At 45.8% G+C, this 18886-nt stretch overlaps 1 protein-coding gene across 1 annotated transcript in view; it reads left to right on the top strand.

Annotated features, from left to right (window-relative positions):
• ctnna2 (catenin (cadherin-associated protein), alpha 2) overlaps positions 1 to 18163 on the top strand; it is a 258023-nt gene extending 239860 nt beyond the window's left edge. Inside the window, exons 15-18 of the mRNA XM_076045078.1 lie at positions 2289 to 2470; positions 4521 to 4626; positions 15311 to 15445; positions 16915 to 18163. Coding sequence (XP_075901193.1) covers positions 2289 to 2470; positions 4521 to 4626; positions 15311 to 15445; positions 16915 to 17202 — 711 coding nt within the window. The 3' untranslated portion in view covers positions 17203 to 18163. The remainder of the gene's footprint in view (positions 1 to 2288; positions 2471 to 4520; positions 4627 to 15310; positions 15446 to 16914) is intronic.
• Positions 18164 to 18886: the final 723 nt, after the last annotated feature.

Here is an 18886-nt window from a genome sequence, read left to right as displayed (position 1 = left end):
ACCATTCATGTGGGGCACTTTTCATGCTATTTGCATGTGTTTTATGAAGTTGCAGCACATTTGCCCACTACACAGTCGGTTGCTTCTCTCTTTTTATCACAGTGGCGGCTGTCCTGATAGGTCGGAGAGGAGCCAAAGATTCACAAGCACGAACAAGCACGTGCAGCGAGTCCGGCTTTGTAAAACAAAAGGATAGAAATGATTGTTATCACATTATATCTGACAATAACAAAAAAAAATGCCACTTTAAAGACAAATAGTGGCAAACACGTCGAGGACAGTGAGCCGACCTGAGATATGTACAGTGGATCTGCTTTCCATTCTGACCTTTTCAGTAGCAAGAGAGAATCCCACAACAGTGGGCGGCGGGCAGCTTCGACGCTGCCTCGCCTCTCTGGACTCGATGTCTCCCTGTTGTTGGGGGGAAGGTGGGCCTTTTGAAATGTTGATGTAACACTTGACTCGTTGGGCCGTGCACGGCATATGAGTGTATGCATGGAGAACATGTGTGGTGGCAATATTTTGACCTTTGTGCTTATCACAATGGAAAGCCGAACGGCAGGGTGTCCGAGGTGACAACACTCACCTCCCTGCAGAGCTTCACTCTGAAATACGACATGAAGCGCAGAGCTGCGGGTGCGCCGGCGGACTTGGGGCCGTGGTAGGGATCCATAATTAAATGATGCATCAGATGCATGGTGCAAGGGAAGAACCGGGGGGACAAACACAAGGGTTATTTTTTCTGTGTGTTTTTTGTAGGGTTGAAATTTATTGTTGTAGTCCTGAAAGTCTTTGAGGGCTATTTCCTCTAGGTTGTAATTACGTAAATTGATGTTTGTCTTTTAAGTGACCAATCAGTAATTTACTTGGTCACAGATTCATTAATTGGCGGTGCAGGATTCTCTGAACTGTTGAAGGGTGTCCGTGAACTCACTACCTGCAAAGCTGTGGCTCCATTCGAGTTGTTTGTTCTTTATTGTTCAGCCTAAGCACATATTAATTTTGCATTTGGTGTAAATGTGCGCAGTGCTTACACTGGGACTCTGCTGCCGCTACTGCTGTTTGTGTGCCTTGGCATCCGCAGCAGAAGATCTTTACATTGGCCTTGAGGCTTCTCGGTTTTGCTAGTCTATTTATGCTATTTTTTTTTTTCATTTTGTTGTTTTTCTTGCTCTGTGTCATAATTTTAAAACCCTCGATTGTGAACCCGAGGCCAAAGCTGTTCATACATCTCCTTCCCTCTGATGGCCACCAGGCTCTTAGCATTTAAGTTCATCTTTCTTGCTGAGAACTCCTTCTACATTTTTTTCTCCAAAGAGTTTATCACGGGAAAATTCTTTTTGTGTATTTGTTTATTTATTTATTTATTTTTTGCTCATACAACCCTGGGAATATGAACACAGTGAGCTTGCTCGTTGCAACCCCCCACGAATACAAACTTTTTATTAAGAACTAGGAAAAAGGAGGACGAGGACAATTATTTCATTAGATGAATAGAAATTCTTGGAGGACAGTCAATAATAGATGAAGTTAAAAAACAAAAAAAACAATAGCGACTTTTTTCCTTACTGGACTCGTTTCCTTTCTCTGGCTTCGAGTCAATCGAATCGACCTAATGGAAACCAGGTTACTCCTCCTCCCCACGACCTCCCTGACATAGCGTTGAACAAATGCATTATTCATCCTCTGGTCATAAAAGCGAGGTAATTATACATTTATCTCCAAAATATAACCGGCTACTTCCAGTGTCTGTGACCTTGGCATACGAATTGTGCCATTTTGAACCTGGTCCCATAGGCCACTGAAGGAAAGAAATGAAGGTTGAAAAAAAAAAAGTGGGGGGAGGCGTGGGGCGTTCTCTTTATGGATAAATGTTGTCAAGAGTTTAGAGAAGGCTGAATGTTGAACTTTATTTTGAAGCATGGAAGAAGAGTAGCAATAGTCGTACTCAATACTTAATGTTCAAGCTTTTGTGAGGCAGATTAAAGAGTAGACTGGACAGAAAAGAAAAAAAAACGGGCAAATGGTGCTACAGCTCTCCTCTTTATATTCTTCCCTTTATGCATTCCCTCCAAAACTAATCCCTGTTCTTATTTGGCCCCATTCTCATTTCCTTATCGTATTCCACTCCCCAACCCTTATCTCTTTCCTTTACCTAAATTCTTCTCCTCTGGCATTTGCTGCATTCTCCACCATCTCGGCCCAAAATGTATTCAACTCACACTTTACTCCCTAACAAGCTTTTCCTCCTGCTCTAATGCCTCTGTTTCTTCCCCTGTTGCCCGCAGGCCATCATGGCTCAGCTACCCCAGGAGGAAAAGGCCAAGATTGCCGAGCAGGTGGAGAGCTTCAGACAGGAGAAGTGCAAGCTCGACGCCGAAGTGGCCAAGTGGGACGACAACGGCAACGACATCATCGTGCTGGCCAAACAGATGTGCATGATCATGATGGAGATGACGGACTTCACCAGGTAAAAAAAATGACTCAGACGACAAGGTAATTTTGCCGTGCAATGACAGTTGGACAGCAGCTGCACAAAGGTGCCAGTCATTTGGCATAACACGGCAACCCACGCAGGTTTGTTAGAGCAGCGACTTTTTACACATTGAATTTCAAATGAAAGCATTTTCAGTGGCTACTTTGTGTTACGTTATCGGTCCACATCCTTTGTGGTGCGGTCGGAGTGACTTCTGCACGTTGAATTCAAAAAGCCCTTGAAGGAGTTGAAGAGGAAATAAAGGTAGTGACATCAGGCATAGCTGTCAAGACAGGAACTTATAGTGCTTTTGTGTTCAAAGTGTTTAAAGAATCTATTCTGCAGACCTCGGTTGTGCCCAGTGGTTGTTTAAGTTGCTGTTGCTTCTCTATGGTCTCTGACCAGTCTGCTTATTTAGACCTCTGACACCTGACATCAAGGAGGCATTTTTCTTCTGCTCACTGAATATTTTCTTTTTTGGGGACCATTCTAGAGACGGTTGCGTTGCCGTGAAAATCGCAGCAGATCAGCAGCAGTTTGAACACTCAGCCCGTCTGCATCCACCCTCATCCCCATTCTGAAGCTCCTTTTGAACTTCAGCAAGTCACTTTCACCACTATCTACATGCCTCAATGCATTGAGTTGCCATGTGATTGGCTGATTAGTTGTCTGCGTTCACCAGCTATTAAACCTCATTAGGTGGCCTGAGAGTGTATGTCACCCAAAGTGTGTGTTTGTGTTGCCAATTACCGCAGGGCTGCGTCGGGCAGCTGATCTCGCACCGACGAGAAGCCTCGCAACTCGCAGGTTTTCCGTTTGCTTTCTAAACCTGCTGTCACACCTTCTGGTGCATCAGGTGGGGTATTACCAGGTAATGTTTGCAAGCTAAACACCTGATTCCCCAACACATACGTGCTCTGACACTCCTCCTGCTTGGCTGACAAAGGCACAGAGACTCTTCTCCACTTTGCTCTCCATTAAGAGCTGCTACATTGGTAGACGATACTGAGTGTTCTTTAGGGTGTCTGATGGAGTCGGCGTCTGTCGAGCGCGCTTCCATAAGTACAGTGACGCAAAAGCTGCAGTTACAACAGAAAGGCCACTTTAAATAACACATAGCGCAGGCTGGATGGCAGCGTGAGTGTGAAGTTCTAGTCTCTGCAGGCGTTTTTAAAGCGATCCCTCTCACAGAAAGGTCATCTCCGGCGGCATTGTTTACCAAAGAAAATGCGATCGCGGCACAAAGATTGCTAAGAAACATTTCTGACTTTAAAATGTCCCACAACTGCGAAGCGGCGTTGTAATGCGGCAAACCTTTTTGCAGCGATATAAAGCTGTGCTGTAGTAGATAAAGGCCTTTAATCAAAAGTACTGCTCATAAACGGCGGCAGCCTTCCCGTCGCTGAGCGCCTGACCGGCTGGTGGTCTGCCGGAGCCGCGTTCCACCTCGTGATTGTACGGCCCGGAACAAAGTGGGAAATAAGTAAAAACTGGCAGCGTGACTGATTACGGCCGCGGCGCTCTGGTGGCATGATTATTTCTTGGCGCCCAGCGCGGGGGGAACTCAAATTGGCACGGACAAAACAAGCAGAGGCTCCACCTAAAGTATGAGCGGCCATGAACGGGCAGACATACACTCGCCTTAACTTTCCCTCGTGATTGCGCATCACGAAATCACAGCACAGATCACACGCTTGGTCTTTTGCCATTGTTTCTCTCTCCAGCTCTGAAAATATGGCTGAAAACTACAATGTATTCGTCCAATACAGTGTGTTGCGTCTCAACACGAATCTCTCCGATGCTTCGTTAGGGGCAACAGGGCTACGATATATCAATCTCGGGTATAAAGGAAGTCCCTTATATTCAGGTGATTGTATTATTTCTGCCGTATCACTCCTGCCTTCACCACTAAATGAGCTGCTGTTGGAGACTCAGGGATGATCACAGCCTTTTTAAATGGAATCTCTGCAGCTCCACCCGCAATTCTGTACCTTCCAACTTTCTCTCCAGTTGACTTTCTTTCTCTCTCTTTTTTCCCCTCCAGAGGCAAAGGTCCCTTGAAGAACTCCTCAGATGTGATCAACGCTGCGAAGAAGATTGCCGAGGCCGGATCCAGGATGGACAAATTGGCCCGCGCCGTCGCCGATCAGGTAGCCCCCCCGCCGCCGCCGCCGCTCCTCTCCACCTGTCACTACCCATTCTGCGGGCTGCCCGCCGCTATCAGACGAGCCGGAGGCAGAGCGCATTTTGATTCGGAGCAAGTGGGCATGGCACATCGAAAACCTATAATGTGGCCAATTGATGAGCAGCGGCAGCAGGAGTGGCAGGCCGTGTTGATTGCGAGGTTTCCCCTCTCCCCCACGACGCAACGCGGCAGCATCGAGTTGCGTCTCTCTAATATAATTAGCTTCTCAATCAAGGTGTTGCATTCATTATCCGATGAGTACCTCTCCGAAACAGGCTGACGGGCGGTTTTCAATATCGAATCAATCAGCGGCCGCCTCGGGAAAGAAGAAGAAGGTGCGTTTGTGGAGTTGTATGGGTGTGCAGCAAATGATGAGGGCTGCGGGGCCGGGGGTTGGGGGGTTGGGCGGGGGGGCGGAGAGCGGCCCTCCAGATGATGCACAATGTTCTTCTTCACTTCATCTGTCGGTAATAAGCGGCGAGCCAGTGAGCGAGCGCGCACTCCAGGCACAAGACTGACTGATTTATTAAGGCGGTTCGTCGCCGTGGTAATTGCGACTGCTGTTAGCCGGCACTCCCCTTGAAATAATTATTGTTGGTTTCACTTTCACTCACCGGGCCTCCTTCCAAGTGCTGCAGGAGCGTCGGAGTGCGCGTGAAAATTTCACCGAAATCTCGTGTCTGCGGCGGGAGCGCCGTGAGGTCTTGAGCGCTGAACGCTGCGTCTCCAAAGCTGGGAAAAGTCTGTGGAGAGTCGCAGTCGTCCAGGTTGAGGGTTCGTGTTAACGCTAAGCAACGTAATGCAATTCACGGCAAGGCCTTTAGTGACGCTGTACTGAATACAAGTCATAATACCATCAATGCTGTCAAGGCTCAAGAATGAAATGGCAATTTTAAGACAGTAGTCAACAAAGTTTTAATTAGTCTAGCAAAAGTACACAATGCAAGCGTACACAAGTTGTCCAATAAACTGTGCACTGTTGCCGTTTCATATAAGACACCAACAAGACGATAAAGAAACAAACTTGGTTCAAAATTAAAAGCGAAGGGATTATTTGCGTTTGATTGGATGATTGGATAAAAAACTCTACCGCAATATACAGCAGTGGAAGCAAGGCAAACAAGTGAATACAGACAATGGAGAATAACTTCATTATCATATTTACAGGGAAAAGGTAACTTTCATAGAGAAGGTGTTGCTGGGCCTGAAATTTCACCACTGCAAGCTTGGAGGACATCGCTGATTCACAAAGCTTGAGACATGGGACATGGGACTTGAGATTTATTTTTGCTTTTTTTTTTTGACTTGTCTGGACGGGTATTTAAGACATGTGTAGAGGTGCCAAAGGCACCACTCCAATCAACAGCTAATTATCAACCACATATATCTTACTGCGGCTGGAGTGGCTGTGCCACGGTCATGGGAAAAGATGCTGCTAAAAGTAGCGGCCTAATGTGTCTGGACACTGTGCTGATAAGAACAGCACCTTTGGTGAGGGAGCAATTTAAGGCGGCAAAGGAAAGACATTTTAGAAGGCGACAGCCGTCCGCGGCCAAAGTATTTATTTAAGCCTGACGCATCGACCGTGATGACGGTGCAGCAGGCGATATGTCACCCACGATTCCCTGTGTCTTCATTTCAAAGGCCTAGTGTGTCGGCCTCTGATGGGAGGGAAGCATATTGCAAACAATGGTTGTGTTAATCCCTGTATAGCAGCCGTAAAGTCAGGTGAGTAGTGTTTGCCCATCGATCGTTGAGAGACACAGGCAGAGTCCTTAAAGAGTCTGTAAGGTGGCAAGGTGGTCTTGGCAATAGGTGCGATTTCACGTTTGGAATTGTTATTACAAAACTCCAATCTGATTTGTTGCCATGACCTGATCAGTCTGGACTCTTCTGAAGGTGAGGGATCTTCAGTACCATCTAAGAGGCGGCCTCTCCGGGACAAGTTAAGGAGTATATGCAAAAGTGCAAACTTTGTTTCATCATATTGGCGTTTCATCTGCCATTTCACCAAATCTCTGAACCCTTGCATGTTAGTGTTTACAACCTGTGAATCTTTTCAGAGACAATGGTGCCTCACCTCCGCTGGCATTTTCCACAGGTCTTTGCGACATATCGCAAGATGCTGGGTTCTCAAGCAGGCGAAAATCTGATGCACAAATATATAGAAGGAAGCCACTGTATAATGGTATGGTAGGATGACTGTCGCCGGATGGATATGGAAGAACATTGTATTATGCGTTTCAATACCAATAAGAACGGCGAGTCTTTGCCTGGATTTGAATGTCCTCTGTGTTCACATTACTTTGCTGCTCAACTGCCTATTACAGTCCCTTCTGTCTAGTTTACTCTGATATTTCCGAACCATTCACCAAAATTGCTGAATAATCCGCCTTGACACGGTGTGAATGAGGTGGAAGACACGCCAGGCAGAGGAGCTGTAACCATGATGGGCGGGACTTGGCAAAGGGCAAATTGATGAAATGTTGGCTGTATATTTCATTTTGTACAAACTTTGGATTTAGTGCACTGTTCCACCACTATTAAACACGTTTTTAATGCATCATACAGCATCATATGGCTTCTAAATATTTTTGCCTTGCAAAGACATAAGAAACAATATATAAATATAACAAACAAGTGCAGAATTTCACTTTACACATCAGACATTTAATCTTGCTGGCTGCACACTGACATCCAACTGAGACATAAGCAACCTTGAGCCCATTAAGGCACCAGAATCACAAGAAGTTGTCGTCGCTAATGAGAACGGGGCCTTGCGCATAATGGACGTTTTGAGCCAAAGCTGTCCTTGATGACGGCAATAGTCATAACAATAGTCATAATAATGGGCGCTTCAGCAGTAATTGCGCTTGTTTCTCGAACCATGAAGTGGTATATTGAAAACTCTTCATTGAAGGATGGTAGGATTGACAGAATGAACAGCAGAAGTAAAAAAAAAATAATAAAAAAAATGGCCCTGCAGTGAGAACAGCTTTCAATCCACCTGCAGTAAAAAAAAAAAAATGTCCAAGTCACCGTTTCACAATTTTCTTTTTTTTTTAATAGCATAATCTTGTCTTTGGTTATTATTTCAAAACTAGATAGACAGTCCGCAAGTTATAGAAAACTGTCTTTGACTGGCTTCAAGTAAACAGATAAAACACACAGCAGGACATAATCAACACAATACAATACAAATTTAAACAACAGACAACATTCCTATATGTTTTTACCCTCACCCCAGTCACTTCCTTTATAAATAGATGATTGGCCATCAGCGAGCTGGCCAGCATCCTGCTGTCCTCGCTGTGCAGCGCGCCTGTTTCTCCTGGTCGGCCGCTGATTAGGCTCAGCTTTCAACTGACCAGAAGGCATCCTTAATCAAACACGGCACGTTTCTTTTCATGTCACCCTCCCCGCCCTGAACCTGCTCTTCAAAGCATATTGCACCGCAACAACAACAAAGTTCCGCTTCATTCACGCACTACCCTGCCTTGTTAGGCAGCAATTAGCACAAACAGAGAGATGAAATGCAGGTTTGGCCTTGTGAGAACAGCTTCCTTTTTTTTTTTTTTTTTTCACCCGTGAGAAGAGTCGTTCTGAAGAGCAGGTGTCAGTCCGCGTCGACGCCTCGCTAACAAAGTGCTCGGAGCGAGAAATCTGGGATTCCGGGGGCTGAGTCGCGTGTCGTGTTTATCTGTGGGTTTGTTAGTTTGGAGCTTGCCGAGCGCCCGTCGCTGTTAAACAGAGTTTTAAGTGGGAGTGAATCTGCTGCGCATGGCAAATCGCTGCCAGTGTCTGCCTTTGAATCAACAGTTGCTGCAAGTGAAAAGAACAGGTGGCGTGCCATTTTTAATTCTCACTTAAATGGTTCCTGAGACACGTTTGGTGAATATTCAGAGCCTCCTGTCACGCTTGCGCAGAGAGACGCAGGAGCCGCGTCAGGAAATCACGGGCAGCACGGCTTTGAGACCCTTTCATTTCTAACCCTCCTTTTTGACAGCATTTTTTTTTCTCCTGAAAGGGATCTAGGGATGCTGCTCTGCTGTCATGTTTATTAAATTAGATGATTTCATTGGAGAGGAGGGGGGAAAAAAGTTTCTAAAAAAGAACGTGAGGAGTTTGCGGAAAGACGTGGACGGGACGCGCGCAATGCACAACGTTGATTATCCGCCTTCCGGCCCCCGTGTGCAGGAGAGAACATGTATTTTGCATTCGCACATTTACCAAACGTAACCTGTGCTTGTCGGGGGCCCTCGTGCTCTGACAGTACGAATAAAAGGCTGCTCCGTCGCCCTCAGACGGGTCCCTTAAGTAGCAAACCTTGTTGCCATGACTTCACATCAACCCTATTGATGAACACGTGTGAAGCAGGAGTCAGCGGTGCGGGGGAGGGGCTCGGGCCTGCCGGCATAGCCAGCTCTTTCATAGTTGTTTAAGCACAGCACTTGAAGGAGTAAAAACCCCCGGAGGCTCCTCAGCCCATTTCACTCCGGCTACGGCCTTTTCTTTTTTTCTACTCTATTGCACTCCGTCGTCCTGGACTCTGCTCCGCTCTTTCAAATGCGTCCTCCTATGGACACGGACTAAATAGTGGATGGCAGCTGTCCAATGTTGGGTGCACCTTGTCTGAGACGTACATTGATTGTTGAGGGTTACGAGCAGCGATGCCATGCAGAGGTATGCGTCACTCTCCTGGACACGGTCGTTCTGCCGCTCCATCTGACTCGCAGGCTTCCAGTGTGCAGTGTTTTCTTAGTCCTTGTCAATACCTTTTGTGGGGCTATTTTAAGGTTTGCCCTGCACTAGTCGATGTGACGTGGGATAGACTTTTTATCTCTTTGGTCTTTGTGGTTACACTTACTAAGAAGCCATACGGCCTCTCGAAAGGCCATTAACGCTAAATTTCTACACTATTATCTGGTGCTGTAACTGAAATGTTAACACAGGTTTTGTCCATTTACTCCAAAGCAGAAACAGCATCATTATGTGTGGTTGTATGGTACAAGTACATGGTGCCTAGAAATTGCATTCACTCCCCATTAAATTGGCCTGATCTTTGGTGTTGAAGTTTAAAAAGAAATGCCAAAAGTAAAGCAACAACATTGATTAGCCGACTAAACAGTTCTGGGTTGTCGGTTGTCGCATATGGCCGTGTTAGAGTGTGCAGCATTGTGGGAATCCACAAGTCAATCAAATCTCATAATTCAGAGTTGGGACAATCTGAATTTGAAACGATTTTAATCAGAATGACAAAAAAAAGGGGGACCTTGTAATCCAACCTACTGTCTTTGGTCTTTTGTAGTCCTTCAAGAACACTATTCTCTGCTTTTCTCACCTTGCAATGCTGTTCAAACAGGCCCTCTTTCACCTCTGTTGTGACTTAACAGTCGACAGACGTTTTTTGGGGGGAAGTCAGAAGTTTTCTCCCTCCGAGATGGAAGAGGAGTTAGTAGCGGCGGCAAATCGATGGTCGTACAAACCGAGTGAGCATGTGATATGAGATGGTGGTTGCTTTTTAAAAATAACTAGCTGCAGATACTCACCATACCCCTCCTGTCTGCCTAACTCCCTACCACAGTTCAGAAATGTGCAACAAAAACTCATGTGGTCTATTTGATAAGAGTACTGTTATCTGAACTGGGACTTTTTCTTTTTAGCCAGACTGGTGTTCAACATATTTAGAGTGTTTTATTTCCAAACAGATGATGTAGTAGGTAAAAACTTTGAAATTACACAGGTTGATGTTTAACTACTGCTTCCTCAAGTGCCCTGTTTAGTCAAGGAAGTAAACAAAAAGTCTGTTCTAAGGAGGGAGATATTTCCAATTGTTGTCACATCTACATTTATTCTCTCCTGTTGTTATGGTTGCGTCTGCTGATGAGTATTTAAACCAACGGTTACTACTCTTCAGTTCAAATGCCTCTCAGCAGACTGGAAAACTACAGTTTAATTGGAGCTGACTTCACACGACTTGGTGCCAACTGTATTTAATTAGAGAGTATAAAGGATCCTTGAACTCTTTGCTTCTCCTGATGCTGCAAAGCAGCATTTTGTGTCCTTTTCATTTAAATCTTTAATGCAACGCATCATTGTGAGAAGCGCTGGGGGATTTGGCCAGTAACTTTCCTCCTCTTTGCTTTAAATATTACACCAGAGTTGAATTAACCAAGGTAATTCTACTTATTGAGTTGCAAGTGTTAAACAGAACATAGTGCCACACTGTGGTTAGTACTGAGGCCTCACAGCAAGACAGTCATGGGCTGAGTGTTGAGCAGGAGGTCTTTCTGCATGGAGTTTGCATGTTCTCCATGTGTGTGTGCGTGCCTGATGATCCCATTATGTTTTTATAGTGCTTTGTAAATGCACATTTCACGCAATTAAAAGAAAAGGGTCAGCTGCAAGCACCAGCAATGTAACAGCTAACATAAAAGACCAAAAAAGGTAATTCCGTCCTAATGTGGCAATTGGCAATGATTCCATTTAACTCCAAGACAAACATGACGTTTGAGAGCATCACATCCATGGAGACAGCTGCTTGTTCAAAGTGTCCGACGAAGGGAAGGAAAGAAAACACTAACAACCTAACACTTAACCCTGCTGCAGAGCACGAGTCCGTGTCAGCGAATGGACGTGATCATCCACCATTTTTTTTTTTTTTTTTAAATTACTGACAGGTGACAGTCAACATCGCGGTGGCAAGAAACATCTCGAAAGCGTCACGACACAGCTGTCATGTCGGCCGCCCTCTTTTGACGTTTTTTCTGCACGCGAAAAATGAACATCTCTAACACGAAAGACCCGCACGCATGCATGCACACACACACACACACACACACACACACACACACACAAAGCACATGCGAAAGGTTCTGGGTTATAGAGGGAGGGAGCGAGTAGGCGTTGGGTAGCTGAGAGTGAACCGGTGCATTCAAATTACTGGCTTGTCGGCGTTCAATAATGTAGGAGAGGTCAATCTGAGGGAGCCCATGAATGCTGCATCAGTACGAGTGACACGTGTAAAGTGTTTTGACAAGTACAGCCTCTCACTCTGTTGTGTTCCTTGTTTTGGGCTCGTCCTCCCACTTTGCCCATCAGGGGAAATGTTTATTTTGGGTCAAATTGTTGAAATTAGCCCCCCTCCCCCTCCCCTCCCTGACCCTTTCATTTTACAACCTGGATCTGCCCGGGGTTTCTGACTTTCTTGTTGTTTAAAGGCGTTGATCCTCCTTACTGTCGCCTCAGTGCCTGACAACTGGCAAAAAGCGCGGCTGAGACCTGCTCAGCATGCAAAATGCCCTCAGATACCTTTGTTATGATGAGCCGCGACACAAATAAAGCTGAGAAGAATTGGAAAAGAAATAAAGAATTGACACACGCAACAAATACTATTTTTTTTGTTTGTTTTTTTATCCTCTTACTCTCGACTTGAGAAAACATCTCTTATAAATACTGCCAGACGCGGAGGTTGGTAAGAGTTGAAAAGGCCACGGAAAGTTTAGCAGCACACCGATCGCCTACTGCCTCCCCCTGCTCGGCTCCTCCAGAATTAAGTGTATTTTCTCCTATTTACTTGGTATTATTGACAGGGCTGGAGATGGCAGGAGTTAAGCAATACCCTGTACGGTGTATTTACATCATGAGGGAATCTGCTGGAGAAGGAAAAAGGCCAGTAGTCAACAGTGCAGTGGGGAACCTTCGTGTCAGCGGCGTCTGCATCAAAATTGCCGATGGCAATGTTCTCTGTGTGTGTGCGTGTGTGTGTGTGTGTGTGTGAGTGTGTGTTTGGGGGGGTTTAGGTACCACACAGCGAGGGCCGTGCAACAAAAACTCCTCCTGCAGTCTGTCTGGCAGCTCATCGCTCTACCTTTGTCTACCTCTGTCTACATTTAGAGCAGCTTTTCAAGGGGATGTGATGGTGGGGCTAACCCCGCCCTGAGTCGTTCCGCCCCGACAGGCGGCAGTAAATACAAATTGCGGCAGTAAATACAAATCGCGAATCACACCTCGAGCTCCCTTCAATTAAACGTGCTAAAGAGGTGAGCCGGACCAGCCGAGGAGAGGGGGGAACAGCCGCGGAGGGAGGGAGGGAGGGCGGCGTTCGTAACGTGGCTCCGTGTTTGAATTCTGCTCCACCGGCTCTCGCCCAGAGCCCACGGGGCAGGGAAATGAGCTGCGCGAGTCCCCAGCACGGCGCGGCTGAGTGTCCTACTTAGGACCATTTAATATTAACGATGAGGAGGGAAAGGTGTTGCTACAAAATGACGCTTGCAGTCTTTTAGCAGCTGACGCGGTGATGCGGGGTGGAGCCCCCTGGGAGCTTAGTGGGCCGGCGCTGACACCTGGATGGTTTCCAGATGGAATGATTCTGGGGTCGGAAGGGTTCCGGGGGGGTGGGGTCACTGGGGAGACGTGGGGAAGAAGTAGGGAGCCGCACTCGTGTCGTCCAATCGTGCAATCGCCTTGTCGGCGCCCACTAACTGTTGAGGTTGCAGTAGAGTTAGAGAGAGAGAGTGAGAGTGAGAGCGAGAGAGAGAGAGAGAGAGAGTGAGAGCGAGAGAGAGAGTGAGAGTGAGAGCGAGAGAGAGAGAGAGAGAGAGAGAGAGTGAGAGCGAGAGAGAGAGAGAGAGAGAGAGAGAGAGAGTGAGAGCGAGAGAGAGAGAGAGAGTGAGAGCGAGAGAGAGAGAGAGAGAGAGAGAGAGAGAGTGAGAGCGAGAGAGAGAGAGAGAGCGAGAGAGAGGTCAGGTCGGGGGAACGAGAAACAGTCAGTGATGGAGTGAAGTTGCAGTGAAATGGTTTTATTTTTAGAGCAACATCAAAACGACTGTGTGAAGAGAGCACGATGCAGACGTTTGTTAATCCTTGTGTTGTCATGTCTCACTTGATGTCACATCTTTCTTATAGCAGCTGTGATGTCAAGGATAAAACAAATACAAACTCCAGCCCACAGCCGCACTGTGGGCTGCAGTGGACACAATATGGCTAATACTATACAAGTGGAGCAACAAATACAAGCAAAACACACAAAACATATTTATGTATGTATGTATGTATGTATGTATGTATGTATGTATGTATGTATGTATGGTATTTACCAGGCCTTTAAAGGTACACTGTGTAAAATTTGGCCTGATTTATGATTTTTATATTGGTAAAAGATTAACACACAGCCCATAAATACATTAATGTATTGTATATATTGTATACTTTTGGTACAATAAAAGGAATTTGGTAACTACCTGACGAATGTAGACATCAAGTCTCCTGAACAGCACAAATTAGAACTGTTTCTGTAATCTGGAAAGCTCCTTAATTGAGATTGTCTCAAAAGATGTGTGTGTGTGTGTGTAAATGTGCATTATTTTTCCAGTCAAGTGGTGTGGCCACTTGAGTAAGCCTTAATGGGATCCTTGGAAATCTATCCAACAGGGACCTCGCCGACTATTTCTCAATGAAAGAAATGAGCGGCTGGTCTCTTGTTGGAGTGAATGGGAAGGGAAGTCTTGCAGCTCCAGTGCTGGATGGCACAGATGAGTGATGATTAGAAATGATCCACACACAAATAGGCGCCATGAGGGTATGAATAAAAGAGTGATCTGTGTCTCCTGAGTGTTGCCACCCCCAGACATCTGTCATGTTAAAGTGCCACATGAGAGATGTTGTTAATTTAGCGGCCACAAACAGGGGAAGGGACTTGCGGGATGAATGGTCTTTTCTCAGTAAATAAATGCCTGGGGTGTTACTGATACAGCCGGGAGAGAACTGGCACTTTTTGGCAACAATGGGGAAAAAAAAAAAAATCTGAACGTAAAGAAAACATTTAAAATCAATTAATGATTATCCATCCATCCATCCATCTTCTATACCCACTTATTCCTATTCAGGGTGACGGGGGTCTGCTGGAGCCTCACCCAGCTGTCTTAGGGCGAAGGCAGGGTGACACCCTGGACAAGTCGCCAGTTCATGGCAGGGCCACATAGAAACAAACAACCATTCACACTCACATGCACACCTACGGACAATTTAGAGTCTTCAATTGACCTCACATGCATGTTTTTTTTGGAGTGTGGGAGGAAGCCGGAGAACCCGGAGAGAACCCACGCAGACACAGGGAGAACAAACTCCACACAGAAAGGTCCCAGGTCCCAGAATCGAACCCACAACCTTCTTGCTGTGATGCGGCAGCGCTCACCGCCAATTAATGATTATGTATTTTCAAATTATTATACTGTAGTTATTTTTTTTTTCTTGTAGCAGCATCTGGATTGCTGAGATTCCCTGTATGAAATGCACATGTTAAGCAGTGCTGGAAGAAATGCTCCTCTTTGTGGTTAGCTAGCTAGCCAGCTAGCCGTAGCACGGACGATCATGACTCTCAAATCTTAAAAGATTTGTTCATGGTTCACACATCAGTAATACGTGAAATAAAAAAACAAACAAACAACCATGCGTTTGTTAAAAAGGTGGTAACTAATTTCAAATTAGCACTCATCAACCACACCTCAGTGTAGTCGCCGCCTGGTCCTGCTGCTGCAGCTTCAAACGCGCCACGAGCTACGTTCAGCCGCTCGGCGGAAGCCGCTGCTTGTGTAAAACACTGTGTGCGCTACTAACAGCATGTTTCTCTGCCCCTCTTTTCTAATTAGTGCCCTGATTCGGCGTGCAAGCAAGACCTGCTGGCCTACCTGCAGAGAATCGCCCTGTACTGTCATCAGCTCAACATCTGCAGCAAGGTGAAAGCCGAGGTCCAGAATCTGGGCGGAGAGCTCATCGTGTCTGGGGTGAGTGTAGCCGACGGCCAAACGGCTTATTACCGCCGCTGCTTCCGTCGGCTTTACGGTTGGAATCGCTTAACTGGGTCAGCGATGTAATGTTGCCGAGCGTTATTATTTTCAGTTCAAGATCACATTGGCACCTTTGACACAAGGTAGGAAGGTCATGCAGAGAGAGAGTGATGGAGCTGAATACGTTGGATGACCATCTAATCGTGCATAATTTGCTCATTTTATATATTGCTCTATATGTACGTATAATGCTCCAGGTGAAAGATCACTCTGCTCCTCCTTCTGTTCTTGTCAAACTGGAGAGCGCAAAACAACCTCTTTTTTTTTTTTTTTTGAACAACACATCAAATATTCGCATGAACCGCAATTACAAAAATCAGAGCAGAGAGCTTGAAATTAAAATCTATCACACTGGAAAGCAATTTCTGGTACAAAGTGGTAAACACCTCTGCCACTGTTCAAATCAATTGTCATTTTCTACACATATATGTATGTATTTGTGTACATATGAGTGTGTGTGTGTGTGTTTACACACACTCAGTTGCCCTTCACAGTAGTTCATTTATTGACATCTAGTTTTCGCGCCTCTTTGTCACAGATCCCCCTGCAAAACTGACAGGCTCACGAACTCAGCGGCACTTCCGCAGGCAGAATGCGCGTGCATGCACACCCACGTCACCACTGTTTACAAACTATAAAAAGGGCTGTATACATTATAACTTAAGCAACATTTGAAGGTGTTTTGATGTGGCAGCATTGGGCTCTGTGTTTTAGTCGACACAACACGGAGCGAATGACACACTTCTGCACGGAAAAAAGGAAAGAAATGAGACCGCTGTGAATCCAGGGATTTAATGAGGAGAGAAATGTGGCGATCGGTGCATTCCCAGCTTTGTCAGTGCCGCTAATTGTGCTAACTTCTTGTTTTCCCCGAGACTGACATCAGAGTTTTCTTTTATCTTGCCTCCGCTTTCCTCCACGTCTTGTATGTTTTTTGTTTTTTCGTTTTTTTGCCTTTTTCTGCAGTGCCTGTCGGGTTTTCCTCTGGACTCCACTGTGGGTCTTTTCTCATGCATGCCCTGCTGAGATTTTAACCTTTTAATGGCGGCCTGCTGGAGTCCGCACTCATTAAATCCAGGCCGTTGACTCGTCTCAGTGTGAGGCGGCTGGAGGCTCCCAGCGCCGCCGACCCTTAAATGTCAAGCAAACAAAACAGTCGGAGACAGAGGTGCACCTGACCCTTGCCTCTGCTAATTAAGGCAGGAAAAAAGTTAAGATGTATGATGAGCGTCGTCCTGCCGAGTTTCACCTCTGCTTGTAACTTTTGGGCCAAGCGTGTTGTTGGAGCTTCCTCTGCTCACAGCTGCTGTGTCATTTTATTTTTTAGTTATTATTTATTTTTTTAAAGTTTGATATTTAATTTCTTCTGACTTCCCACTTTCACCCACTCTGCCAAACTTATGCAGCTCGACAGCGCCACCTCCTTAATCCAGGCGGCCAAGAACCTGATGAACGCGGTGGTGCTGACCGTGAAGGCGTCCTACGTGGCGTCCACCAAGTACCAGAAGGTGTACGGAACGGCGGCGGTCAACTCGCCCGTGGTGTCTTGGCGCATGAAGGCCCCCGAGAAGAAGCCTCTGGTCAAGAGGGAGAAGCCCGAGGAGTGCCAGACCCGCGTGAGGCGGGGCTCCCAGAAGAAACACATCTCCCCCGTCCAGGCCCTCAGCGAATTCAAGGCCATGGACTCTTTCTAGGAAGAATTAAAAAAAAAAAGGAGAGAAAAAAGAAAGTCATGCTTGCCCAAGAAAAACAACACAACATGACGGTGACAAGCTGACCGAGAGAAGAAAAAAATAGTCCCTTTTTACATTGTGTTACCCCACCTCTGTTTGCCCTGTGTGTGCTGTGGTGACACCTCAGGAGGACTGCAGTACATATTAAACTGCCACTCTGTGGCCTCTGCGAACACTGTGGGCTCACAGGCAGCCGGCGCACACACACACACACACACACACACACACACACACACACACACACACACACACACACACACACACCTACACTATTTATCTATCTTATTGTAGCTTCATATGTTAGAGCTGGATCGTGACACAAAACGGCAAACAAACAAAAAGAAAAAAATATACCTCAGAGAATACGGGAGGTTTAAAAAAAAAAAAAGAGGAAAAAAAAGAAAAAAACATATCAAAGGCGGAGAAGCTGGCATTTAAAGTAATGGTGGCAGTTTATGTTCTGCTTGTATACAGATTTAAACTGAAATCCTGAATGGTTAAGTAGCGGGAGAAACTCCTGAAGGGAATATATCTATGGCGATACACCCGTGCGTGACACCCACCCTCCCCCTCCCCACCCAACCCCCTTTTTATTCAATTTGAATGTAATCTTTAGTGCTAGGCATAACTTATGTTTCTGAATACCTGGAAGTAATGGCATCCAAGTAGTCTCCTTGTTCCTTATACTGAAAATAATCCATGCTGTGTTTTTATCCAAAGGCACACTTATGGTCTATTGTATTGCCTTTTTAAAGTCGATTTATTTAATGATTCACTAACTATGATGAACCTGATGGGAAATTGCGTAGCTTATGAATATAGACGAGAGAGGTTTGAGTAGTTGTCCTCGGCTCAGAGACTAGAAATCCCTCCATGCGGTACCTTTATATTCACCATTCTCTAATAAATCCCTCGAACTTGACCATCACTGTGTCATGTGTCATTCTTACTGTAACAGCTTCGCTTATGGGTGCAGGCGGTGGCTGTGGCTGCACTAATGTCTCTTATAAATCTGAACAATATGACATAATCATTAGCGATGGCTACATAGGACATGTATATAGAAGGCTCCAGAGAATAAAATCTATTAGTACTAAAAGCTTACAGGAATAGGAGTATTGATTCAGGGTTGGGGGTCAAGTCACATTATTTCTCTTTGACTTGAGATAATTGGTCTTGGGTCAGCAACACCAGTCTTTGTGGCATTCAGCAAGTTCTTCCACACAAGTGTTATGAAACAGGAAGGAGTGTGAGAAGCGCCAGCATTGTTCGCCCTGGAATGTCGCACTTTGATCAAGACTGGATTGTCTTGACAACTTTCAACACCATTTAAAAGGATGAATTCTACATAATTGGGTTATTTTGGAGCAACACCTCTGGGGTCTGTTGTTAAAATTTCAGTTACGGTCATTATTACGGGCCCCAACAAGGAGTTTAACATGATTAGCGACATCACGCCTGCCAAGTCCTGTTCACTGCGAGTGAGACGCATACAGATGAGTCAGATCCACTTGACTCCCACACACAGCAAACGCCTCTCACGCTTAAGTCTTTGTCCTTGCTTTCACCTGGATAAATGGCTTGATTCTGAAGTGAGGAATGGAAGCACATTGGGGCAGGGTCATGCCCATTGTGTGTAAAATCC

Source organism: Nelusetta ayraudi, unplaced genomic scaffold, assembly GCF_046127955.1.
Source record: "Nelusetta ayraudi isolate G7.1 ecotype Tasmania unplaced genomic scaffold, CSIRO-AGI_Nayr_v1 ptg000004l, whole genome shotgun sequence".
Classification (NCBI taxonomy): Eukaryota; Metazoa; Chordata; class Actinopteri; order Tetraodontiformes; family Monacanthidae; genus Nelusetta; species Nelusetta ayraudi.
This window is presented reverse-complemented; position numbering and strand designations above follow the sequence as displayed.